A 27,860-nucleotide genomic window follows, 5' to 3' on the forward strand; every position below is an offset into this window, starting at 1 on the left:
GCCCACGCAGTTTTGCCAAAACCGCGCCATAGAAGCCCATTTAGCAGCCCAAACCCATGCGGTTTTGCCAAAACCGCGTGAGTGATTTGATACAACACCAAACCTGGAACCAAATATTGGTCGATTTGGTTTTTTTTGGTGTTTTCATCAACATGTAGTTCTTCTGAAGTTGAAAAAACACCAAATTCTTGGTGTTTGAGAATTTGGTGTTTGATGCTAGGTTGATATCACTGCTAAAGATGCTCTAAGTTTATAATACGAAGTTATGCTCTCAAAGCAACCATCAGGTACGATTTTTGTTTTCTATCTCATTCTTCTTTCTTTCTTCTTCTTTTTATCTCTTTCCTCATCGAAGGAGAACAACTTACAGAGCTTCATGGCAAGAGGTAATTACTTCTATTAACTTATTGTACGCTTTATTATTAATTATTGTTATTATTAATATGATTAATGTTGCACAGCTTGCTCGAGTACTGATATTCAAAGCTATTGCGAATAGTTCAATTGGAATTAAGTTTTAGAGGAGAATGTGTGCCGCGGCTACGCTGCTATCGAGAATTCCTCCAATTTTAAGATTGTGGCTGAGAAATCAAGAAAATAGAGGTCAGTTATTGAGAACAAGTTGTATTGGATTGTCACTTTGGTCGTCAATTGGTTATGTTGTTTTGCATAAGTGAGCATACACTGATACACGTAAGACATACTAGAAATTTCCCAATGAATATACAATTCATACACTAATAGGCTTCAGTATAACAAAGTTTGTTTCGCAAAATTCTAGATAGAATAATGTCATAGGGACTTGACTATCTCGGTTGGTGGAATCAAGTAAGAAACATGAAGATTATACAAAATTAAATCGAATTGTGTTGCCACTATCAAATGCTACAACTTAAATTCTAATCGAATTTTTTAATGCCCAATGAGTTTTATGAGTTATGCCAGTATATGAGATTTATAGAACCTAATGTATTCCCCCTCCTTTTTTATTAAAGTTTCGCTTTTTAGAAGCAGTACTCATCCTAACTTAGTTTTTCTTTTACCATAGAACTTTGACATGTTAGTTTCGTTTTTTATTGGTCATTTTATATGACAATTTAGTGAAATTGTTTCTGCAAATCTATTGAGGAAATGAGTTTTTTTTTTTTTGTATTTGGGGTTTTGTTATTCAGATTTTAATTTGTTCCCATTTAGAGTTATTTCTTAATTTGTTGACTATAGACAAGTTATTTCTTTATTATGGTTTTGTTGATGTAAAGGTAATGGATGGATGTGACATATATGAGAATGAAGAGTGTTAATGTACAATACAACTTTGTCATTATTTGAAGGTCAAGTTTATCCTATCAACGAAGACAATGAAAAGGTAATTTATTTTACTGCTTCCATTTGCATTTTGTACAAGTTTTTTTAATCACAAAGTTCATCAATAATTTTTGTATGGCAAAAGTATTTTTTTCGGATTTAATGATCATCTTCAATTTCTAAAATCTGTTGCCTCCAAATATTTCCACCAATATTTTCTTATGCTATTTGCTCTATTTAATGTAAGCGTGTCATTTGCCTAATGTTTGCTTACTTCCTTACGAGGTCCTTAATTAGAAACTAATTCTTGCTTTAGTGTGTGAAATTAATTAGGAGTTGGCGGAAATATTCTAATGGACAATGAGAGAAATTTCTGAACCCTCTTTCAGTTTCGATGCAATTTCTAGCTTGTGAGTACTCGAGTCTGCAAATCTGGTAACTTCTTTCTAATGATTTTGCTGTTCTACTTGCATTGAATTTAGACTTTCAGGCCTTTATATTTTTAAGAAGATTTCATTCCATAACAAGTGCGTTTTGATTCTTTTTTTTTTCAAAAAATGTGTGGTCATTTCATTTCTCTATGTTCACCTTGATTAGGCTTGGCTAGATGAAATGCCTTTATCTTTCCTATTGGCATTTACGTGTTTGTTATGGCCCCAATTGTTTTCTCTGTTGTCTCAGTCCTATTTTATGCAAATCCCGCTCGATTAAATGATTTAATTTTAGGTAGTAGGAGTACTTACATGTTTGCTCTGATAATACAATTCGTATATTCGAAATATGCACAATTAGTAAAATTTTGTGCATGCATGCAATTGGATACATTATGGAATCAGTAAAGTGAATGACGGTGGATTGATACCAATGATAATGCAAAATATGTGAAAGCTTTAAATTCTACTACTACTAATTTTCGTAGGTTAATAATTTAGCACCTTGATATATAGTTTTCTCATAGGCATGGGAAAAGAAGAGCATAGATGGGTTGGGTGTCACATCCTCAAACCATAAATATATTGAGCGTGATGTACTAGCATAGGTGATAATGATGCATGTATTTAAGTTTATGATTTTTTATCAGGAATCAACAAAGTAACATTGAATAATCGGTAGGGGATATCAAGTTATTCAATAATACTTTCTTAGATTTTGAGTGATTGTGTATGGACCAATTAAAAACTTTTTAAAATGCTATATAGTGTGTCTCTTAAGTTCTACGAAGAAGAGGTATAACGCTATAACCTCCTTTTGGTTTTATCTTTTTAGTTATCCCCCCTTTCTTCATCTATTAATATTAAATTCCACGTGTTCTTTGCTGCTGCAAAAGATTCTTCATCGTTACAGCCCTTACAGGGTCCCTAACTTCCAATAGGCCCTATGCAAGTTCTCTAAATATGGGCCTTTTTTTTTTATTTATTTTTCGTGGATTGGGCTTTTGTAATGGATTTCTATTGGTTTTTTAACACTATAGTAGGCTTTTGTAAGCAAAATGGGGCCTTTGTTTTTTTTATTTTTTTTGGGGGCCCTATGCATGGGCTTAGACAACATAGGTCTAGGACCGGCCCTGTATCCTTACCCATTGAGATGAAATCAGTATCGATCAAGGTACATTATTTTTGTTAGTGATTTAATACTTTAGACAATACAGATTGTTGTATAGTTTGTGCCATCACGATAAAAAAAAAAATCCTATCTCTATATTAATGTTGTATTGCTTTTATTGAAATGTTCTTTGTTTGTTTTCTCATTTGGGGCTTTAGGTACTGTTTGATTTTATCTTCAAGTTAGCACGAAATCATTAGTCTTACCTATATTTAGATATTTTAGCTATGAAAAACCATACATATATTTCACAAGTCTAAATTTGTATTGATCTCTTTCAAATCTCTGTTATAGGGAAGGAGTCTAATTATGGGAGTAGTAGCTCCCTCGAAACATTACTCAGTAAGGTACACATCTTATTATGCCGTTCTCAGTTATAAATCTTATACACTTAAATGGGAATGTTTGCAACTATGCTACTACAAAACCCTCACTCTACTCCATTAATTTTTTCTTTTTCTTTTTCTTTTTTTCCTTCTTTTTTGTTTTTCTAATGATTTTGTGATTTTGGTTCTTTTAGGTGTTGGCTCTTTCAACTTCATGGTCTTTCTTCACTTAAAGAATGGATACACTATATTAAACCAAACACCACATCTTCTACTTATGGAGACTAGAAATTTGTAGACTGTAATAGAGCTAAAATAGATGGCATATGGAGTGACTTTATCAAGGTATGTCTAATTTTAGGTAGTTTTGGTATTAATTTGTACACATTAATGTTTATTTTTCTTATATGAACTTTTGTACGATCAGAGGGGCATCTGAACTTCAAGTATAATTGTATACCAACCTTTGACATGATAGACCATTCTATCGTTGGCATGGCCTCATGTCGTACGTAGGAAATGGTTAGAAGGTCAGAGTTAGCTCAACTAAACTGTATGTTAATTGACTTTTTCATTGGGATTTAAACTATAGGAACAATCTCTATCATTCATAATACGTTAGACAACATGTTATAAAATGACGGGGCACCAAATATATTAGACAACATGTTAGAATAGGCTGAACATCTTATGATGTTTTGTGTCCTTGACATGCCTTATTGATCGTATACTTATGCAACAAATTGGTTCAATGAATCAATACCTTCACTTGGTTGGTAAAAAAAATAATACTAGATGTAAATTCTTAATTGATTTCAATATGATCAGTTTGAGTGTGGTCCATTTGTGCTTATGTATTACTCGATCTACTTAAAGAGAGATATGATTCATCTTTCAACCTCAAACTTTGTTTCTTTGAGAAAATAAACTTTGATAATCGTAGAGTTTGGGTGAATACACAATGGATTTGCAATTGAAGATAAGACCTCCGTGGAATTCACACTCAGCTTGGCATGCCTCTTTTCCTTATATCAATCTATTCACTACAATGTTGATTCTTTACAACATTGTGCGAACCCTTCGAAAAGAGACCCCAACTCTGATGTATTTTACTTATTTTGGAAACAAAAAACCCACAACTGCAACACTACATAATCTACCCTATCGTCTCAACACTCATCTTCTCTGTCGATAAACAAACTATCGACACAAATATTAGGGACAATCAATCACACAAATATTTAGAAGTTTTGGTTTTTTGCAAGTTCCCAATTGAAAAACGAGGTTTGGGTTTAAGAAGTTAGGGTTTTGATTCAAGTGAGGGTCTTCTTCATGAATTTTGCAGGAATGAAGTCATTCATGTTTTTCAATTGAATTAAATATGATGTTGTTTATATCTGAAGCCTTATACTTATGATGCCTCCTCCACAAACATGATTGCCAGCAACTGAACTTGCAATAATGTTGGGGAATGTCACCGTAAGTTATTCTGGGATTTATCAGTCTTGGCAATGAAGCTATTTTTCGCCAACAGTAGTATTCAGTGAGTGTTCTAGGTTTGGAAACCTCAGACCAGTTATTTTTTTAGTTTTTTTATTGGTTATTATCTATTGAAATTATTTGATTAGTTTACGAAGTGAGCAATGGCTTGAAGGTACGATTTTTTATTTTCAGCTATTATATAATGTCAAGTGGTCCTGTTTTACTTTCCGTGCGAGTCAATATGTTTTTCTATACTCTCTACATGGGTGCCACGTTATATTTATATGGTGCGAGTCAATATGTTTTTCTATACTCTCTACATGGGTGCTACGTTATATTTATATGGTTTGAGAAGCTAGAAATCTTGAAGGATTGAAACTATCAGTATAACAAGGGAAGGAAGTTTATGACCTACGGCTAGGATTCCATCCTACGGTGGACTGAGTAGTGGTTAGGATGCTCTCGATCACAATGTGGGAAAGATTAGTAATTAAATTAGCACTATCAGAATTAATACCTTAATAAAGTTTATTATTAATTAGGGGGAATAATTATTGCTTAGGGCAGTTACACCCAGTTACAAAACCCTTCATCTCTCCGAAGAAAAACAGAACCAAGAAACTTTCAGACCGAATAGTGGAATTGGAACTTGGAAGGCCAATTATTAGGATAAAAAACCACTTCGACACTTCACCTTCTCCAAACTACTTCTTCACTGTGTATTTTCTCACGCTTCCGCGAATCTATTAAAATGACCAAGCTCCCTTCTGACCAAATCGTTCACTATCTTGATTAACTTCAATCTCGCAGGCTTTTTTTTGCATGTCTCTCTCACTGGAAATTTGGAAAAGCAAAGAGATTGCAACAAAAGTAGGTGAGCATTTGATAAAGGATATTCTTTGGTTTGTCTGTTATAGTTTGATTAAATTGCGGATTAACTGATTAGAGCATTAGTTATCGGTACTCCATCGGTTCGTTTCTTTTTAATATGAAGTTGAAAGGCGGGAAGTCGGAGAACCAACGCACATGTAAACCTATTTCATCTCCTACACTGCGTCTCATTTTTACTTCTCTATCTCTTCCTCTTTAGAAATGTCTGTGAGTTAAAATTCTTTTTAAATTTCATTATTATATTGGATTCATCATTGCTTGGGTATGAAACCATAAGATTGAGTGGCATGGCAGCACCCTAATCTTCAGATCTCAGACAGGTTAATTCACACGTTTTCAGTCGACGCGCTATGACAATTTTTCCACGCTAGCCAGTGGTAAGTGCATTATCTTCTGTAACACAAATGTATTCAGTATGAAGTTGGCGGCTTGGTATTTGCTCCAAAGTTTCTTAACCATGTATCATTTTTTCATTGTTTACTCTTTTTTATATGTTTTTTTTGCCATTACAATGCTTCTAATGCATTTATTTTAGCCAATTGAATCTGATTTTGACAGAATTTTTAACTTATGAAAATAACCTAGCTTGCATTTAATTATAAATATTATTTTTGTTTAAATCACTGGAATTTTTATCTTTGTTGTCAATAGTGCAAATCACACTTCCTATTCTTATGAAGACCTCTTTCTTGTTTGTGTTGTACCTATTTAACATTATGTAAAAAATAAGAGAAATCTTATATTTGTGGGTATTAGTTATTTGATGACTGATTGTGATAGTTGATCCTAAACGAGTTTTAATATAGGGGTATATGTTGTTTGAACAAATGCTAGAGATGATATGTTCATTCTTAAAGTTTAATCTGTTTCACTTATCCACTATCAAATTTCTTTGAATACGCGGTACCCTGTTTCATCAAATTATTGTTTTAATTAGCTTATCTCCATTCCAACTTTTTGAACTTTAGAGTACATGTAAGTATGTAACCTTATAGGTAGATGAACTTGAAAGTTGTAGGGCGTCAATGGTAACATATTCTATTGGCATAAAAGAAAAATCCCAAAAGGACAAGGGTTGGAGTAACTGATGGCATAATTTTTCCAATTGGCAATTGAGTTTTATTTGAATTATGAAAGGGTTGTGACAGACCATATATGGTATCCATTCCATTGTTCTTCGTGATTTCATCAAATCTGAGCATACCATTAGTGGCTGATCAAGTCCAGGTGGTTGGTGGATAAATTCCGGAAGCAGTTACTCCATGAGAACTTCTCAATGAAACAGGTAATATTGAGCTAATAATCACGTATAAATTATATGAAGCATTGCCATTTCTAATAGAATTCTTGATCGCGCCTATGATTAATATGTTGTTGTTGGTAGCACTTGGAAGTTGCAATATTAAAGTTCAAACATAAGACACATATGTTTTTAGTTTATGTGATACTCGCCACATTAGGTTTCTTCTTTAGTATGTTTTATAGTTCTAAAATTTTTGCTTATAACTTCACATATGAGGGCAACAAGTTCTGTGGCCACTACTTATAACTTCACTAAATTTTTACTTGTGAACTGCTGAATTATAGCATTTATTTCTTATGGATTCTAATCTAGATCTACTTGATCTGCCGATTGTCGAAAGGTAGCGTAGATTTTTAATAGATTGGCCACTTGAAGCGTTGGTGCCCATGTCAGTAACAAAAGCCTTGCTCTTTGGGTTGTTCCCAACTTTTTAGACATTTAGCATCACTACAGGTAGGGGTTTGCACGGGTCGGGTTTGACACCAAACCGACCACCGAACCGATGTTCTCGATTTTTGAGTATAACTAACCGAACCGAACTGTTACAAATGTATAACCCGATCCAAAACCGGCCCGAAGTTTTTTCTGTTCTTTATTAATACAAAAAAATAATAAAATAAACAAAATCAAAACTAAAAAAACTAAATCAAAGTAAAAAATAACGTTTTGGACAAATTTATCGACAATCAAAAGTAGCTCTTCTCTTATACATCAAATTTCCACACTATTAGTCCAATTTAAACAACTAGAAGAGAGAGAGAGAATTGAAAGAATCAATTATGGGTTATTGTAGATTTGTAGTACAAGAGATAGGGTGAGAGAAAAGAAGAAGATGGTTGTTTAATTGAGGGTGGTTGAGGGAGAGAAAGAGTGGGTAGAAGAATTGTTAGAGAGGAGAGGATGGTTGTTGATTTGTTGATAAAGAAAAAAAAGAGGCAGTGTGTTTGAGAGAGGAGATAGTAGATTAGGGATAGTTTTCTTTATTAGTTGTAGATCTGGCCGTTGAAACATTTAGATCTAATGGACAGAAATAGGACTTCTTTTCTAACTAAGCCTAAGTCAGTTCGGTTCGGTTTTCAGCAGTTCAAACATTTAAGAACGGAGAAATATTTTGACATTAAAAATCTTACTATTTAAGCAAATAGAAGTAGTGATATTAGTACTTCTGTATTGCTACCAACACCTTTTGATGCAAGTGATTGCAATTTCTATTTAAAATTTTCATTCAAGCTCTCAAAACCAATGAAACCTTCTGTGTGCATATTCATGCTTGTGTTGGGCTGTTGGAAGTCGGCAATGTAGATCATCTTGAAATGAATATTTTTAAAGTAAAAAATAGTTTTCATTCAATGGATTGGGGCTGTGATATCCATTCGAATATTTTTAGGTTTATTAGTATATTATTATTAGGTTTAAGTGTTATTTCCAAAGCATTGTAGTAGCCACTGGCCACTGCCTTCTTAAATTGTTGGGCAGCTCATCGACTATATCTTACACACTCTCCTTGACACTTGAGTGTTTCAAAAAAGGTAGTAACTCAATTCTATGACAGTGTTTCACACTTGATTAATTGTTAGTTCGATTATTTGTTTTCAAGTAGTGTTAGATGGATGATTTTTCAAGCAGGAATCATTAGAGTAAAGCATGGCATGTCATGATGCGTTTTCTCTCTTCCCGTGGTTTTCCATTTACGCTAATAAGTTAATAAGTTACTGGCTGATTGCTTTTGCTTTAAAATTTGTATGATCCCAGCTAGAATTCCAATACTTATTTTTCATTTAGCCATGTATAATCTTCAATGCCATTCCATCATGCCCTAATGCCTCTGTAAGATTTCCCAATAACTGTAGATTAAATTTAGGGTAATCCTCTCATAGAAATAGTTGATTTGAGTGTTTCACACTTGATTGAGCGATAGTTTTGGAGTTAATGCTTTGAGTTTCACTATAGAATTAGTATTTATGTGTTCATTCTCTAATAATTTCCTTAATATTTTATAGTATGTAAACCCGAACCTTTAATCTCTCTATTTTCCCTCTAATGAAATATTGGACTTTTAGACAAGAAAGAGAATTGGTGTAGGTGTGATGTTGAAGAGGTATTTTAAAGAGTTTGGATTGAGTTGTTCACGTTTTTATGTTACTAAAATGTCAAACGTCGCACAAGGAGGCTCAATGTATAGCCAGATAATATATCTGGCTAAATGTTGAAAATACCATATCTTTGATTCCTTCATTTTGGTACACTTCATTCTATTGGCCTATCAATCTCTATCATGTCGGGATTGCAACATGTTTGTCAATCATTCTTCTTCTTCTTTTCTTTTATATAAGCTTTATAATAGTTATTTCCTTATTCTATATATTTCTTTGTTCTCTCCTAGATTCTCCGCACATCAAGAGAAAATCCGATCTATTTTATTTGACCTTATAATAGCAAATATTTTACGCAATGAACCATAAAAGGGCAAATGAGGCAGCGAGTCCCTTACATCTGAGGAGTTTGATCCAATTTTCTCAATTTAACTCAAAGTATTCATGCATTGTACGTAGCCTAACTACTCTGCTTCATATTTTCTTCAAGTCTGTCTTTTTTGGAAAGAAAGTGTTTAATTGTCTTGAAATTTTCTAAACTAAGTGAGCTTTAGAGAGTGCAATGGAAATGGGTATCATGGATTATTTGGCTAACTTTAATTTCTTGATTTTTCTCATGGTAGTCATCATCACAACAAACGCAAGCAATTGTAGGTACTCACTTTTTTTTTTTTTTTTTTTTTTTTTTTTTTTTGGTTAGAGTTGTTTTGTTTGCATATAGTTCCAGATGGTATATCTATTTGTTCTAAATATTTGACGTGTTTTTTATATGTCAGACGGTGGAGATGAAAGTTAATTTTGATTTTGAAGGTTGTGAAAGGGATGAAAGGTTCATTTCTATTTATTATGATCTTCTCATACCTTATAAGTTTTATAGATTACCCTACTACGCAGACGGTGTTATTTTGTCGCTAACAAAATAATGCCCAATGAGGCTATTATTCCTGGAACTTAAGCGGTATTGCCAACAACTCCAGTCATTTAGTTAAGGAGCATTATCATTTAGTTATTTTCATATCTCCAGGTTTCTTATTGGTGTACTTGCTGCGTTTTAGTTTATTATTTCTTTGTCTATGATGAGCAACTTTATCATAGACTGCAAGTTATTCTCACATCTACTTATCAATCTTCTAGGTGTACAAGGAGGAAAAATTTAAATTCTAAAAACCACAGAAATTCCAAAATTCATTTAGATAATATACTATGTTGATTTTCAATATGCGTCCCCTTCATGTTCATCTAGTTTAGCATATCTATAACATTGAAGTTATTCCTTGAGTCCTTGGCTGGTTAGCTTTAACATTTTAATAGAGTTAAACCTTATGGCCTTTTCCCTATTAAACTACCACATTTACATATGTATATATCTTTGACAATGACCGCGTAAATGAATTGTTAGTAATGAGTGTGTACCCTCTATCTTGATGATAAAATTATGCTTGGAATGTCATAAAGGAATATAATTCAATCTAAATTTCAAGCCAAATGCATTTAAATGAACCTCTTTACAATATAAGATCTATAAGTGAGATATATCATTCTATAACTAAGAGAGTGGAATAAGCCCTTGGATGAAATGAGGAGATAAATTTTGATTTGGTGATTTGGTTCCTTACCCCTCGCCATATTATCATTTTATTTGATTACATATATTTAAAAATAATGAATATTCTACTTTAACAACATGTTCATTGTTTGACACAATTAATTGTATTCGGGTATTTCTATTAGTATGTAGATTGTGATTAACTCGGATTATGAATTCTTTTAAGTTAATATCATTGCTAATTATGTCGTTGTGTGATGGATATGTAATAGGTAACCCATAGATAATGTTAATAATTATAATGAATTGAGGGCACTATAATTCTTGACATTCAAAGCTAATATCAGCTCCTCATTCTATAGCTTCCATGTGTAAAATGATGTTAGTTCAAGCTACACAATGGTTCCAAAAATGAAGTTATTAATATTTGAACTTGCTATTGTATTAATTTAGACTCTACACTGTAATTGTAATGCATATTTTACGACAATTTCTTTTTTTACTGCATGATAGTGATGCCAATGCTAATTGATTTATTGTTTATATTCACAAAGCCTCTTTCGTTGATTTAAAATAAGCATTTCAATCCCTTCAGGTTGATGTGGTTGTTTTTCGCTCTGAAGGTCGGCAAGAATTTATGTAAATATAAATAAATAGAAAAGGTAAAATTTCACGTGATTCATTAGTTTTGTATTATGAGTTCCATAATATATTATTATTCGTTAATGTATTCTAAATAGATTGGGGTTTTAATCACGATTAATTAGTTATTTATGAATGAGTCGTCTATTTTTTGTTTTCTAGCATTCAGACTCTCTTTTGTTCCAGTTAGGCATAGTTGCACGATTTACAATTGTTAGCAAATGTTGATTTTATAATTCTTATTATTCTTATACTTTATTCATTTTTGTGGTTTCATAGTCTCTATGAAGAAAAGTGAAAGGTGGATTTTGTACTGTGAGCAAAGGACTGTGCAACTCTTATATTCCCTCAAAGGTACCGCTCTTCTTTCTTCTCTGGGTGCATGTTAAGTCTTAGATTATTATTGATGAAATATAGTTAGAAATAATGTATGGGAAATGGTATGCTGCAAGTGTAAGGTAGTATTGTTAAGTATGATTTTATATATGTGAGTTTTGAATGGATCCTAATGTGTATTCATTCACCGACCCGTCTATCTTTGACAATGACTGCGTAAATGAATTGTTAGTAATGAGTGTGCGTGTACCCTCTATCTTGATGATAAAATTATGCTTGGAATGTCATAAAGGAATATAATTCAATCTGAATTTCAAGCCAAATGCATTTAAATGAACCTCTTTATAATATAAGATCTATAAGTGAGATATATCATTATGTAATTAAGAGAGTGGAATAAGCCCTTGGATGAAATGAGGAGATAAATTTTGATTTGGTTCCTTGCCCCTAGCCATATTATCATTTTATTTGATTACATATATTTAAAAATACTGAATATTCTACTTTAACGACATGTTCATTGTTTGACACAATTAATTAATTGTATTCGGGGGATTTCTATTAGTATGTAGATTGTGATTAACTCGGATTATGAATTCTTTTAAGTTAATATCATTGTTAGTTACGACATTGTATTAGCCAATTGGTAGGGAATTTGTGGGCTGTGTGTTAAGTAGTGAAGGGATAATAAACTCTTAACACAAAACATCAAATCTTAGTCAGTAACTCAGTATTGACATTCCGTTTTGAAAAGAAATGCAAACATTTACTAAGGTGCCCATTGTTACTACTCTTAGTGTGGGATTCATAACTCATGGGATTGCCTAGTTACACTTAACTTGGAAAGATTGATCATGGTCGAAACTCCAAAATATCAACTTCCGAAATCCACCACTGAATATTAGATCCGTAAGTATTTCCCTTCAGATCTGTAGTAGCCCAAGTCACCTATGATCCTTCCCAGACTAAAGGAAATCGAGACGGTGGCTTTAGTATCCTGGCCAATTACATTGGTGTCATTGGACAACCCCAAAATACCAAACCTGAAAAGATAGCCATGATAGCACCTGTGGTCATGAAGAGCGCAAGTAGTGGCCAATCTGATCAGAAGAAGTTGGTGACAATGCAGTTTGTGCTTCCATCTAAGTATACCAAGTTTGAAGAAGCACCAAAACCGATTAATGAGAAGGTGGTTATAAAGGAGGGAGGATGGAGAATTCATGGTGTGATAAGTTTTTCAGGAGTGGCAACAGAAGCTGTAGTAGAAGAGAAGGTTGAGAAACTGATGAAGAGCTTGGAAAAAGATGGGTACAAGGTGATTGGAGAATATTTTATAGCAAGGTACACCTTGGGCATTGCCTCCTTTGAGGACTAACGAAATCATGATCCCCATTGAGCTGGTGGAGACTGGTGGAGAGTACCTGAGTCCTTTTCTTTCTTTTTGGGTTCTGTTTTGCACCTATAGTTTGCTTGCTTTTTATGCTTTGTACCTATAATTGGCTTACTCTATTACCATTAACACTAAAGCCATGCATATACTAGCCGAGTAGTAGTTATCTTTACATCATTTTGAATAATGCATGTCGCATGCATATTAGAGTTTTCCACGGGCTAGGCGAAAGAAGTCCCAGACTGCATACAGCATGAAACAGTAGTATAGCCTAGGGATTTGAATCAAAAGGCCTGACTGGCTTAAGAGCACCAATTATGGCCTGGCTGGCTTAAGACAGTCACAAGTTTCATACGAGATGGGCCTAAAGCATGATGTTTGTTGCATGAAGTGGGCTGACTGTTAGCCTAACATATAAAGGAGAAGGATAAGTGTCACAGCCCGAATTTCTAAACAATTAAAAAAAATGAATATTTGAAATATAAATATCTCAAACATCACTTGGTTCAATTGTCTAAAAACCCAGGCTATGACGGGGTGGATACAACACATGTCAAAACCTAAAACCCACATCACAACATGATCAACTTAACAACAAAAATCTCCAAATTCCTCAACTATCACTTTATTAAAAACTTTCTTCCATCCCAATACAAACATAAACAAACTTTAAGAATAACAATTTCCAACATCTTATTCTCATGTCATATAAAAATGTAACCTACGTTATTACATCCTTCCAAAAGATCAGACCTAATAAACTAAACTCCCAGACTGCTCCAGGCGAGAATCCCAATCACACGCCATGGTTCCACTGCCTTCCACCTATGTTCCCAAGAACACACCCACGTTGCCAAAACAAAGCAAACATGGGTCAGCAAAATGGAATTTGCTGGTATGAGTAGACTAACCACATATAAACATTATCATACTTTAATTATCCAAACAATCACTTTATATTTTCCCATAACTTAATCATTATCGGCTTGAAGGCATGTGTAGTTCCGTCATTTCAACCGCATAGGGTCTTCCCAAGCAAGACTTCCATTATATTAACTCATTCAAATCACTCATTTTAATATCTAAATCATTGCATTAACACTTACCGATATCCACTGCTGTATAAGGGTAGGACCGCGTCCCTGCACAAAATGTTATTAAGTCCTACCCTCCTGCAAAAGAAAGTTAGAACTTTTATATAATATGTGTAGATATCCTATAGGTATTCAGAAGTAAACCCAAACACACTCGCACAATCAATTCAATTTCTCTTATCAAATAATCAATTACTTTTCTTATACACATATTTCACAACCTATGTACCTTAGGTCATTCCTGCCACATTCAAGGAATACCCAACCCTACATTCCCGTACACTCAAGGAATACAACTAACCCGCAAGGTGAATACCTTAGTTCCTCTCTAGGGTAGTCCAAACAATCTGGTTATTCATGGCACATTCAATGAATACCCGGGTCATTCATGGCACATTCAATGAATACCCATAGATAATGCTAACGGGCCATTTATGGCACATTCAATAAATGCCCACCTAACATATGACATCAACAGTCATAAAACTAAATTCCAAAACATGAGGCGTGGAGAGTTCTAAAAGAGTGCGGTAAATTTGTTTACGCATTATTGAACTTTATTTTATATATAATTTTAGAGAACGAATGAGTATCTTGATTCTTGTATTTTTTTTATTTACACATTATTAATTTCGGGGATGTCTTAGTGTCATAACGTTGCATATCATAAAATACCGCAAAAATCACATAGTAGTTAATACACATACACACGATATATAGAGGTCTTAGCCTAAAGTCAAGTATGCTAATAGTCCTAGACCTATCTTAATAACCCAAATCATAATCCGAGTTAAAAGGTCAAATTGGGTCAACTGGTCAAAGTCAAAGTCAACCATCATGGTCGAAGTCAAACTGTTGTTTCCATGTTCAACAGGTTCGGAGTCATAGCCATGGTTCATGGCTAAGGTCAAAATGCATCGCTCATGGGCTCGTGACTAAGGTCATGGTTCGGACCCAACTGGCCAAGCCCAAACCTTAAAACCCGAAAGTTTAAATGTTGAAATACCCAATTAGATCTATATTAAGTCCAATGGACTGGCCCCAAGCAATATTAGAAACTGGCCCAAAAACTTATAATGAACTGGCCCAAAACATAATTGGATTCGGCCTGAAAATTAAACTGAAACCGGCCCAATCAAAACAAATGAAACTGACCCAACAAAACAAATATTAGAACTGGCCCAACAATTTAGAACCTAATCGGGCCCAATCAAAACAAAACAAACCGGCCCAACCAAACAAAATAGCCAGCCCAAAACAAAACCAACCAAGGCCCAAGGCCCAACTAAGATAAATAAATGTCATCTCTTTTCCAATGACCACCACCAAAACCGGCCACCACCAATTCCGATCGACCACCCATTTTGACCCCACGGTTTCGATCCCCATACCAACCCATACAACTTTAATGAAAACGAAAACAACAAATATTAGTAAATCCAAAACTCTTCTCAACCTAGATCTACAATTTTCGGCCACCATTAATGGTGCTTCAAGCTCCACTCGACAGCCCTCATCACTCCACCAATATCGCAACAATCCATCCTAAATAAACCAACACAATCCATTAAACAAAACAGTTCGAATTATTACTGAGGAATGGGCGTGCGCCATTAATGGTCGCTGCTTGGAGCTTTCCACAAAGACTCACAGCCTCCCCCCGCGAATCTACACTCAATCCCTCGCGACAATCAATTCAAGATACAACCCAAAACAACGACCATCCACATTTGATCGAACCGCTTCCTCCACACTAGATGGCGCTGCCATTAACGACTTCTTCTGAGCTTGAATAGCTCATCCCATCACCGACCACCAACCTCCAAGATTTAACCCCGACATCAATCCACAAATTTCCAATAGTTCAACAGAGAAACAAAGAAAAGTGGCGATTTCTTGTGCCGACTCGCTCGCCGCCATTGGCGACTTCGGTTCCAATAGGTTCAAAACTGATTTCAGAGATCAACAGTTCAAATCAAATCTAAACATATCGACAAAACTAAAAATTATAACAAAACTGGTCGAAAACACTCGACAGTAAAATACGTAAATATTAAACAGACGAAAATCATAGTTTTAGTAGTGGTGAGAGATAAACTCTACTCACCTGTAGCGCTCTCCGATTATCAACCAGCTACCAGGAAAAACCTTCCTTTCCTTCCTTCAGTAAAACTCCCATTTTTTTTCTAAAACCCTTCGCTGTGTTTTTTTTCCCAAAAACTCTACGTGAGAAAACTCTATTCTGTTTCCTTTCTGTTAAAAACAAAACCCCCGAAATAAGGAAGAAAGTTTATCCCATAAACCCACGTCTCCTATTTCCACTAACATTTATCCTATTTTATTTTATCTATTATCTATTATTATTATTATTATTATTATTATTAGGAAAATAAAAGAATAAAACACGGGGTGATATAATATACACACCTTAAAAGGATCTCGTCCCGAGATTCAAGGTAGAGTGTAGATTAACCAAACAAATAGTACGTCAACCAATATAAAAAAAATGAGACATACGTGTATACGCAAGTATACACACCTTAAAAGGAATAAACGTAATTAGTTTTCTTCAATTGCCAACACTTAATTAAAATCATTATTTCACAATTTAGCAAAACCCATATTCTTCAAGTTAAATCATACTAAGAAGGCAATGTAGTTCCTCTCACACCGAGGCAGTTAGTTCCATTCTTAGTATTTCCCAACTAATCCAAAGCGTTTAAAAAATATACATATTATAATTTCCTTTTTAACGATCTTTCCTGTCAAAACTATTTGTTTAAAAACTCATATGTTTTATCCACCACCTTAGTGTTTACACATATATCAACATTTCTCTCAGTGTCTCACAAACACCACATGTTCGAAAATAAAAATATAAAACGTATAGACTGATTCATATTATCAACGGCCTACACTATGTCCACCATCACATAGGATCAAACACCTACAATGTGAGGCATGCATACTGGCTCACACACCAACGATATGCAAGTATACACTGGTTCACACACCAACGATGCATACTAACTCTTTACCATCACATAGGATCAAACACCAATAATGTGTGGTATGCACACTGGATCACACTCCAACGATGTACATGTACACACTGAATCAAACTCCAATGATGCATACAGAGAGATGTTATGTATATTGGATCACACACCAACGATATACATAACTTGGACAATATCAAATATTTCAAATCTAACCTTTATCAAAAGGGTTTCTTTATTCCTTGGATAATTCCAATTTACTCAAATATGAAATTTTAAAATAACAATTTCTTCTTTAGCCAATACTTACTTAAAATCGAAAACTCTGTTAGGAAAACAACACTATAACATGCTGAACAATTTCGATTATAAATTTCATAAGAAACTAACCGTTAAAACAACCAGCATTTTATTTTTCCTAATCATATCCAAACATTCCACTATAAAAGTACACACAAAACAACAAGCCAAACCAAATACCACAAAGAAACACTCCTACTACCCATTCACCACAATCCGAGGATCACCTAGACCTTCACTATCTAGGCTAACTTGGCTCTGATACCAAAATGTCACAGCCCGAATTTCTAAACAATTAAAAAAAATGAATATTTGAAATATAAATATCTCAAACATCACTTGGTTCAATTGTCTAAAACCCGGCTATGGCGGGTGGATACAACACATGTCAAAACCTAAAACCCACATCACAACAGGATCAACTTAACAACAAAAATCTCCAAATTCCTCAACTATCACTTTATTAAAAACTTTCTTCCATCCCAATACAAACATAAACAAACTTTAAGAATAACAATTTCCAACATCTTATTCTCATGTCATATAAAAATGTAACCTACGTTATTACATCCTTCCAAAAGATCAGACCTAATAAACTAAACTCCCAGACTGCTCCAGGCGAGAATCCCAATCACACGCCATGGTTCCACTGCCTTCCACCTATGTTCCCAAGAACACACCCACGTTGCCAAAACAAAGCAAACATGGGTCAGCAAAATGGAATTTGCTGGTATGAGTAGACTAACCACATATAAACATTATCATACTTTAATTATCCAAACAATCACTTTATATTTTCCCATAACTTAATCATTATCAGCTTGGAAGACAGGTAGTTCCGTCATTTCAACCGGCATAGGGTCTTCCCAAGCAAGACTTCCATTATATTAACTCATTCAAATCACTCATTTTAATATCTAAATCATTGCATTAACACTTACCGATATCCACTGCTGTATAAGGGTAGGACCGCGTCCCTGCACAAAATGTTATTAAGTCCTACCCTCCTGCAAAAGAAAGTTAGAACTTTTATATAATATGTGTAGATATCCTATAGGTATTCAGAAGTAAACCCAAACACACTCGCACAATCAATTCAATTTCTCTTATCAAATAATCAATTACTTTTCTTATACACATATTTCACAACCTATGTACCTTAGGTCATTCCTGCCACATTCAAGGAATACCCAACCCTACATTCCCGTACACTCAAGGAATACAACTAACCCGCAAGGTGAATACCTTAGTTCCTCTCTAGGGTAGTCCAAACAATCTGGTCATTCATGGCACATTCAATGAATACCCGGGTCATTCATGGCACATTCAATGAATACCCATAGATAACGCTAACGGGCCATTTATGGCACATTCAATAAATGCCCACCTAACATATGACATCAACAGTCATAAAACTAAATTCCAAAACATGAGGCGTGGAGAGTTCTAAAAGAGTGCGGTAAATTTGTTTACGCATTATTGAACTTTATTTTATATATAATTTTAGAGAACGAATGAGTATCTTGATTCTTGTATTTTTGATTTACACATTATTAATTTCAGGGATGTCTTAGTGTCATAACGTTGCATATCATAAAATACTGCAAAATCACATAGTAGTTAATACACATACACACGTATATATAGAGGTCTTAGCCTAAAGTCAAGTATGCTAATAGTCCTAGACCTATCTTAATAACCCAAATCATAATCCGAGTTAAAAGGTCAAATTGGGTCAACAGGTCAAAGTCAACCCTGGTCAATAGTCAACTCTGGTCAAAGTCAACCCTGGTCAAAGTCAAAGTCAACCATCATGGTCGAAGTCAAACTGTCGTTTCCATGTTCAACAGGTTCGGAGTCATAGCCATGGTTCATGGCTAAGGTCAAAATGCATGGCTCATGGGCTCGTGACTAAGGTCATGGTTCGGACCCAACTGGCCAAGCCCAAACCTTAAAACCCGAAAGTTTAAATGTTGAAAGACCCAATTAGATCTATATTAAGTCCAATGGACTGGCCCCAAGCAATATTAGAAACTGGCCCAAAAACTTATAATGAACTGGCCCAAAACATAATTGGATTCGGCCTGAAAATTAAACTGAAACCGGCCCAATCAAAACAAATGAAACTGACCCAACAAAACAAATATTAGAACTGGCCCAACAATTTAGAACCTAATCGGGCCCAATCAAAACAAAACAAACCGGCCCAACCAAACAAAATAGCCAGCCCAAAACAAAACCAACCAAGGCCCAAGGCCCAACTAAGATAAACAGTGTCATCTTTTCCAACAGCCACCACCAAAACCGGCCACCACCAATTCCGATCGACCACCCATTTTGACCCCACGGTTTCGATCCCCATACCAACCCATACAACTTTAATGAAAATGAAAACAACAAATATTAGTAAATCCAAAACTCTTCTCAACCTAGATCTACAATTTTCGGCCACCATTAATGGTGCTTCAAGCTCCACTCGACAGCCCTCATCACTCCACCAATATCGCAACAATCCATCCTAAATAAACCAACACAATCCATTAAACAAAACAGTTCGAATTATTACTGAGGAATGGGCGTGCCGCCATTAATGGCTGCTTGGAGCTTTCCACAACACTCACAGCCCTCCCCATGAATCTACACTCAATCCCTCGCGACAATCAATTCGCATACAACCCAAAACAACGACCATCCACATTTGATCGAACCCTTCCTCCACACTAGATGGCGCTGCCATTAACGACCTGCTACAGAGCTTGAATAGCTCATCCCATCACCGACCACCAACCTCCAGTACTTAACCCCCGACATCAATCCACAAATTTCTAATAGTTCAACAGAGAAACAAAGAAAAGTGACGATTTCTTGCTCCTGGACTCGCGACGCCGCCATTGACGACTTCCGAGTTCCAACAGTTCCAAAAACCAATTTCAGAGATCAACAGTTCAAATCAAATCTAAACATATCGACAGAACTAAAAATTATAACAAAACTGGTCGGAAACACTCGACAGTAAAATACGTAAATATTAAACAGACGAAAATCATAGTTTTAGTAGTGGTGAGAGATAAACTCTACTCACCTGTAGCGCTCTCCGATTATCAACCAGCTACCAGGAAAAACCTTCCTTTCCTTCCTTCAGTAAAACTCCCATTTTTTTCTAAAACCCTTCGCTGTGTTTTTTTTTCCCAAAAACTCTACGTGAGAAAACTCTATTCTGTTTCCTTTCTGTTAAAAACAAAACCCCCGAAATAAGGAAGAAAGTTTATCCCATAAACCCACGTCTCCTATTTCCACTAACATTTATCCTATTTTATTTTATTTATTATCTATTATTATTATTATTATTATTAGGAAAATAAAAGAATAAAACACGGGGTGTTATAATAAGAATATATATTAGGGAGGGTAACAAGTATACTTCTGCCCCAATTTTTCAAAGCATCAGTACAACAGCTATACAAGTTAAGAAAATCTCTGATGTGCTGAATTAGGCTCTCCCACCTGTGTAGCCAACTGATCTGTCTTCATGTATTCCGAAAGATCTAATCGAAAGGGGGGTTACTACCGGCACATTAGCTATTAATGGACAAACTCTCTTCAAATGCTACTGGTGAGAACAAGGATATATAATATATGCGATGCTAGACAGTACAACAAGGAAGAATTTTCTGTTAAGTACACAAATGCAAAAAAATTCATTATAAAATCATATAGTGAAGATGATGTGCACAAGAGCATTAAGTATAGTGTGCGTGGGCTAGCACTCCCATTGGAAACAAGAAATTGAATGTTGGATACCAGGCCGGAGGCTCAGGAAAAGTCGGGTGATTGCCCTGTGCTACTGCTGTTCTCTGTAAGTTTTGTGCTTCATATTCTAAGGACAGCTTCCTATGTTCCCTGTTCAACATTTTGGTTTAATTAGGTCTCTTCTCCAATTTGTAGGTAAACACCAGTGGGCAATTTGTGGATCTCGCAGAGATGATGGGTCCAATTGATTTTAACAAGAGGCGTAGAGTATTGGCAGCAAGATAAGTGGAATGGATGCTTCCCTGTCAAGTGGCACATTGTAAAGGATGTACCCAACAGTTTGTTGAAGCACATTACTCTTGAAAACAATAATAACAAGCCTGCGACAAACAGTCGGGATACCCAAGAGGTGGTTTGTGCTTCAACAATTACTTTAAAAAAAAAATTGAGTGAGCCAGATCTGCATGTATATAGCATTTTCATTTGATTTAGTGCCTTGGACATGACAATATGTAAAAATCAAACTTAGGCACCTATTTTCTCGACAAAACACGCCTTGGATATATATATATATATATACATATGAAAGTGGTTATCGAATATGTTCGGAACTTAATTGGTGGTTATCTTGGTAGTGAGGTGAGATTTTTGACTGCGCAAGTCTTTATTTTTGTTTGATTTGATTCATTTATTAGATTTGTATAATTAGTCTATAAGTTTTTGAAGCAATAGAAGACTTATTGATCCTTGAAAACACTAGCTAGAAAGCTTCAATGGGAATATATTTATTGACCCTTTGAGTGCAGAAGGTGTGTCAGGTGGTCAAAGATATTGACAATGTCATATGTGGATGCCTAAAACTATTTTTTATGCTAAGAACTTTAGGCATGTCAAGTGAAGATCTATAACTATTGTTACGCCAAAGTTTATGATCTACTATTTTTTGTTTGCTACAGATAGTGGTGAGAGTTCAAGTACATTCAATGGAAGATCTAATGATGACCCATGGTTATCAAGGTACTTGGTACTTGCATATATTTAGAACTCAATTCAATTGCTTCAACAAGAGACAGTAGTAAGTAGTCTATTGAATTTGGTATAAACTTGAGTTTTGAATTCAAGCTTGAAAATTTCAGTTGGTTTAAATCAACGTAGAATTGTTACCCTGTGCTTTAAAGCAGTTGTGGGGGTTCTTTTATTACGTAGTTTTCTATGTGCTATAGAGCAAGAAACCATAACTTGGTGGCTGGTGTTCACTTTCTTCTTTATCCAAGATTTTTTAAACACTTTTTCAATTAAAGGAAACCATTATTATTTATGCTGCATGTTATGCTTATATATGTATCTCGAATTGGATTTTTAGCTCAATGGAAGAGCACTTGAGTGTAAAAGTACATCTCAAGAGAGGGTGCTTCAAATCCACTAAGGTCCCATCTTTTCAACTCTATGAATTGTAATGGTGCTTCATAAATGCTTACAAAATGGATAGAAAATAACGCAAGACGAGCATGGAGAAATTGTTGGTAAAGACGAACCACTACCATTTTATGAACTCATAGATATTTATTCTCATAGAAGTGAGGTCATTAATTTCCCAATACAACTCAAAGAGTTATAGTTGTATAAGTATATTTTGTATAAGAATGAAGACTTTTCCATCAATGAAAATATCTAAAAGAACCCGACCATATATCACTAAATCACCACAATTCCATTTAATAATTTGCAACTATATGAAGGTATACAAATCTATCAAAGCATATAAGAATGTTAGTTTTTACAAGTTAACAAGAAATTATAAACTGAATAATCTTTGATGATCGCATATAGTTAATCATTTATATATAATTTTTTTTAATGTCATGTTTAATCGGAAACTGGATGTCAATGGATTGAACTAACCTCAAAAAATAATTAATGAGAAATTATAAACTGGATACAATTGTATTGAACTAAACTAAAAAGAATAATTAACGGAAAATCGGAAACTGGATGTCAATGCATTGAACTAATGTTAAATTGAACTAACCTCAAAGATTAATGAACGTGAAATCGAAAATTGGACGTCAATGCATTGAACTAACCTCAAGAAATAATTAACGAGAAAATGAAAACTAGATGTATAAATGCATTGGACTAATAATCTCAAGGAATTATTATCAAGAAATCAGAAACTTAACCCAAATGCATTGACCTAATCTTAAAGAATAATTAACGAGAAATCGAAAATTGGATACAATTCCATTGAACTAACCTCAATGAATAATTAACGGAAAATCAAAAACTAGATGCAAATACATCGAATTAACCTCAAAAAATAATTAACAGGAAAGAAGAAACTACATAAAATGCATTGAACTAACCTCAAAAAATAATTAACGATAAATCGGCAACTGGATGCAAATGCATTGAACTAACCTCAAAAAATAATTAATGGGAAATCAGTAACTAGATGCAAATACATTGAACTAACCTCAAAACAAAGTTGTATTATGGTGGAAATGTGTCGACATATATAGTTTTGCATTTAAAATGGTGTTTATCATATATCTTTTTGTGTGATTGGCAAACCCTGCTATTCAAGTAGTTTCGATATGATCTTCGTATCATTAGGCATTTTCACAAACTTCAATCAAACTTCTATTATCAAACAACAAAAAGAAGTTGAAAGGTTTTAACAAAGGTGGGGTTTTTCTTCTTATGGAGAGTGCGGTTTTTCACGTTGCAAGAAATTTGGATGAGTGATCAATATAATATTCATATCTCATATCTAGCTCTGCATAGTTGCTAATATATTTTGAAGTAATTTAATATAACCACACCTGTTTGTAGGAAAAAAAAGTGGAAAAATGATTCCGTGTGTATTAAGTTAGTACCAACTCGATGCAACTACATTGAACTAATCTCAATGAATAAATAACGGAAAATCAGAAACTAGATTCAAATGCATTGAACTAACCTCAAAAGATAATTAGCAAAAAATCGAAAACTTGAAGAAACTGCATTGAACTAACCTCAAAGAATTATTAATGGGAAATCAGAAACTGAATGCATGCCCAAACGAATTAAACTAACCACAAAACATAATTATATTATATGTAGTCGAAATGTCTCGACATGTATAGTTTCACATTGAAAATGGTGTTTATCATATCTATTTTCATATAATTGGGAATGCTTCCTATTGAAGTAGCTTCAATATAATCATTGCCTCATTGGGCATTCACACAAGACTTCAATAAAACTTCTATTTTCCAACAACAAAAAGAAATCAAATGTTTTTTTCATTGATGAGTGTAGTAGCCCGTTATAGAATAGTGGACTGGGTCAAAGATAAAAGGGGGATGTAGTATAATAGGGAAGGCTGGGGAGTATGGGATCATGTATGGCACTGGTACGGCTATAAGATGCACCGATGGATGGAAGGAGAGATGGACAATCCGGATTGGGTGACCCAATAAAGGGAAGGAGACCAAGTCAGCGGGACAAAAAATGGTATGCAACTTAATAAAATAACTCAGAGAGCAGGGAAACCTAGCTGCGAAACCCTAGACTGCAGACGTGGCATATGTACGACATAAAAGGTAGTCATCAGATGAGAAGACAGATGGACGATCGAGATCCAAAGGGGAAGGGGTATAAGAAGAAGAGGATAGAGGTAGAGAAGGAGGGTCGCAAGAGAGAAAGGGGGAAGAAAGAAAAAGAAAGACGAGAAGAGAAAGAGAGGAGAGTGAGCTATTGTAAGTTGAGATTTTAGGTTAATACATTTGGCGTCGTCTGTGGGGAGAGATAAAAGCAAGTTAGAAATGGCACCCAAGAAACAGGTAGGTAGACCGAAGAGGGTGGCGGTGCAAGAACCGATGCCAGAGGCGGTGATTGATAAAGAAGGAGACAGAAGAGAGGAGCAGGAAACAGAAGAGACACGGCTTATGAAAGAAGAGATTGGGAGGTTAAGAGAAGAGAATGAGGAGTTGAGAAGAGAGAGAAAGAGAAGAAAAAGTAGGCGGAGAGGCAAGTGAGGGTTCGGAAGAGGAAGAGGATGGGCCAAATCTAGTTGAAAATCTAGTGACTGGTTTGACAGATGAAGGGTCGTGGGGGAGCCGCCAGTCAGGTGATGGCCAGGCTAAATTGCAACCCGCTAGCAGACGGTATTTGGGCTTCTGAGGTCCCAAAGCGTTTCAACCAGCCTAGGTTCGAGAGGTACTGACTGTAAAGGAGACCCAGCGGATCACATCCTTCATTTTCGGCAGCAGATGCCACTATGGCAGGAGTCTCGGTATGACGGGCTGCGGTGTATGATGTTCCCGACTAGTCTAAAAGGAGGGGCGTTGGACTGGTATTACCGGTTGCCAGTGGGAAGCATAAGAAATTTTCAAGAATTGGAACAGGCGTTTATAGATCACTTCATACACCAGAAAAAGTGTGTGGTGGATATCGCGACACTATTCAATGTTCGACATAAACCAGCGGAGTCAGTAAGGGAGTATCTGTGTCGATTCAAGGTCGAGACATTGAAGGTTGAAAATTTGGATGAGAGAACCGCAGTGGTCACCTTTGAAAGAGGGCTGCGGCCAGGAACAGGAGTACACCAGTTGGTGGCGAAGAACGAGATTGCAACCTTGCATGAACTATATCCACGAATGGAAAAATATATCAGATATGAGGATAGTATGCAGAAGGAATCTAAGAGGTCAGGGAAAGCAGTGCTATCGTTGGAGAAAGACAGGGAACACCGAAAGGCAGGCGCAACCGAAAAGGAATGCGGGGGGTACCGCGGATACCCACCAAGGACAGAGAGAAGCCGGGAGGGGATTCGAAGGGAAAATAGAGAAAGGAAGCCATACCGCGAGATAGAAGTGATGCCGTTGAATAGACCCCTGAGCAAAATATTACCGTTGATCAAGAACCTACAGGGATATGAAGGGCCGTGGAACACCCCAGGAGAACTACCTAATAAACCTTTCTGCGCCTATCACCAGATACACAATCATGAGACCGACGACTGTTATGCACTAAAGTGGATGGTTCAACGTTTGGTGGAAAAAGGGAGGATGAGAGAGTTTGTAAGGGGAGCACAGAATGAGGAGCGTGTGCCGCGCTAGGATTGTATACTAGGAACTATTAATGTCTAGGTTACATTGACACGCAGACGCGGCGTGTCGGTGTCCATTAACGGATCTGAAGTGTCGGATCTGGCGAAATGTGGAGTTCGACACGGGGACACGGGTAGGAATAATTAATTAATTTTTTAATAGATATCAAATTTATAAATTACTAAAATTTAGTACGGTATTAAACCAAAACTACTATAAATGCCACTTAATTGTAATTAAGATGGAAGTAAAACAAAGATGGAAGTAAGTAACTGAAAAATGCAATATGACATCAATAAGTTGCCATTTCTTTATTTATTTTATTTTATTGTACAAAATCAAGATAAATTAGATATCACGGGTCCTTTTTCTGTCTTCACAAAACTCCTTCCATCCACGTGTAGATGTTTCATTACCTGAAAAACAGAAAAGTGAAAACTCAATTAAACAAGGCCCAAGCCCAGTAAACTTCTCTCCCAACATACAAACCTTACCTCTTCTCAAAAATAGATCTGGTAGCCGCCAACCACACCTACCAAAGAAAGAAGAAAACCAGGTTCTTCTTCATCATCGAAAACAGATCGTCATCATCAAAGAAAACCAGATCGTGTCTTCTTCATCAAAGAAAACCAGATTGTTGAAAACAGGTTCTTCATCATTTACTACTTTTTATAGTTGTTTGTGTGTTCTTTACTCGTGCTCTGCCAAATTTCGATGCATTTAGCTGTGTCGACACATATTTATTTTAGATATTGCCGTGTCCATGTAACCTAGATTAATGTGATTTTCAGTGGAGAGATACTAAGTCATAATTCCCATAGAGACAGAATGAGGAGGACCGCGAGCATCCAGCAAATCAATGATGGGTCAGACAGGCCGCGACCTAGGGTAGGGTCAGCGGAAGACAGAGACATGATTGTTTTTAGCAGTGCGGATCTACGGTAGTGGATTCCCCCCATGAAGACGCGTTGGTCATCACAGTAGCAATGGGCAATTATATGGTGAAGAGGGTGTTGATCGATTGTGGTAGTGCAGTGGATTTGCTGTTTAAAGGAGCTTTGGAAGAAATGGGGATTGATCCTAGGCAATTGAGGCCGCCGCGAACCAATTTATATGGGTTCAATGGGAGTATGACGGAGCCCATGGGAGAACTCTTATTGCCGGTAACCATGGGACCAGTGACGGTTATTGCGCGGTTTATGGTGGTAGATTCTTCTTCTCAGTACAACGCGATTTTAGAGAGACGGTGGATTCATGAGATGAAGGTTGTCCCGTCGACATACTACCAAGTGATACGGTTTCCCACCCTGACAGGCATGTGTGAAGTTTGCGGAGATCAGGTGACAGCCAAGAACATCTATCGGGGTACAGTGAAATGGTTAATCCTCAGACCAGAAGAGGAGAACTCAAACCCTAGGAAGAGGCAAGTATAACAATTACAGTGTACCACTGGGGAAAGGGAAAAGGAGTCAGCGGTGGGGCCGAAGACACTTGATGAGATTGAAGTAATAAATATAAGGAGGGGGAGGAAGAGAAGTTCACATCGGTAGGGTCCAGTTTGTCGGAGGAATGGAAAAATAAGTTAATACAATTCTTGTTAGAAAACAAAAATGTGTTTGCATGGGTAATAGAAGATGTTACAGGATTAGATCCAGAGTTTGCGTGTCATAAGTTACACATGAAGGAAGATGCCAAGCCAGTGAGGCAG

General features: G+C 35.7%; 1 protein-coding gene, 2 long non-coding RNA genes and 1 pseudogene across 3 annotated transcripts; 2 read left to right on the plus strand and 2 right to left on the minus strand.

Moving 5' to 3' along the window:
* The first annotated feature begins 12,380 nt into the window (after nt 1–12,380).
* Nucleotides 12,381–13,022, plus strand: LOC147493302 (uncharacterized; annotated as a pseudogene).
* Nucleotides 13,023–13,523: 501 nt separating this feature from the next.
* LOC147493303 (uncharacterized) lies at nt 13,524–16,196 on the minus strand. Its single transcript, XR_015197368.1, has 2 exons — nt 16,118–16,196; nt 13,524–13,741 (listed from the first exon to the last, which is right to left on the minus strand). It is a non-coding gene; the product is annotated as an uncharacterized LOC147493303 (long non-coding RNA).
* Nucleotides 16,197–17,751: 1,555 nt separating this feature from the next.
* Nucleotides 17,752–20,469, minus strand: LOC147493304 (uncharacterized). Its single transcript, XR_015199392.1, has 2 exons — nt 20,392–20,469; nt 17,752–17,969 (listed from the first exon to the last, which is right to left on the minus strand). It is a non-coding gene; the product is annotated as an uncharacterized LOC147493304 (long non-coding RNA).
* Nucleotides 20,470–27,138: 6,669 nt separating this feature from the next.
* LOC147493305 (uncharacterized) lies at nt 27,139–27,585 on the plus strand. The gene has a single exon (XM_086567811.1). The coding sequence runs from the start codon at nt 27,139–27,141 to the stop codon at nt 27,583–27,585; it is 447 nt and encodes a 148-aa protein (XP_086423937.1).
* The last annotated feature ends 275 nt before the right edge of the window (nt 27,586–27,860 follow it).

The sequence above is a fragment of the Coptis chinensis genome, chromosome 6, assembly GCF_015680905.1.
Source record: "Coptis chinensis isolate HL-2020 chromosome 6, ASM1568090v1, whole genome shotgun sequence".
In the NCBI taxonomy this organism is placed as follows: Eukaryota; Viridiplantae; Streptophyta; class Magnoliopsida; order Ranunculales; family Ranunculaceae; genus Coptis; species Coptis chinensis.

Bases quoted from the DNA above. Each gene is read 5' to 3' on its own strand.
- LOC147493305 (XM_086567811.1), top strand. From the start codon at position 27,139: ATGGGCAATTATATGGTGAAGAGGGTGTTGATCGATTGTGGTAGTGCA.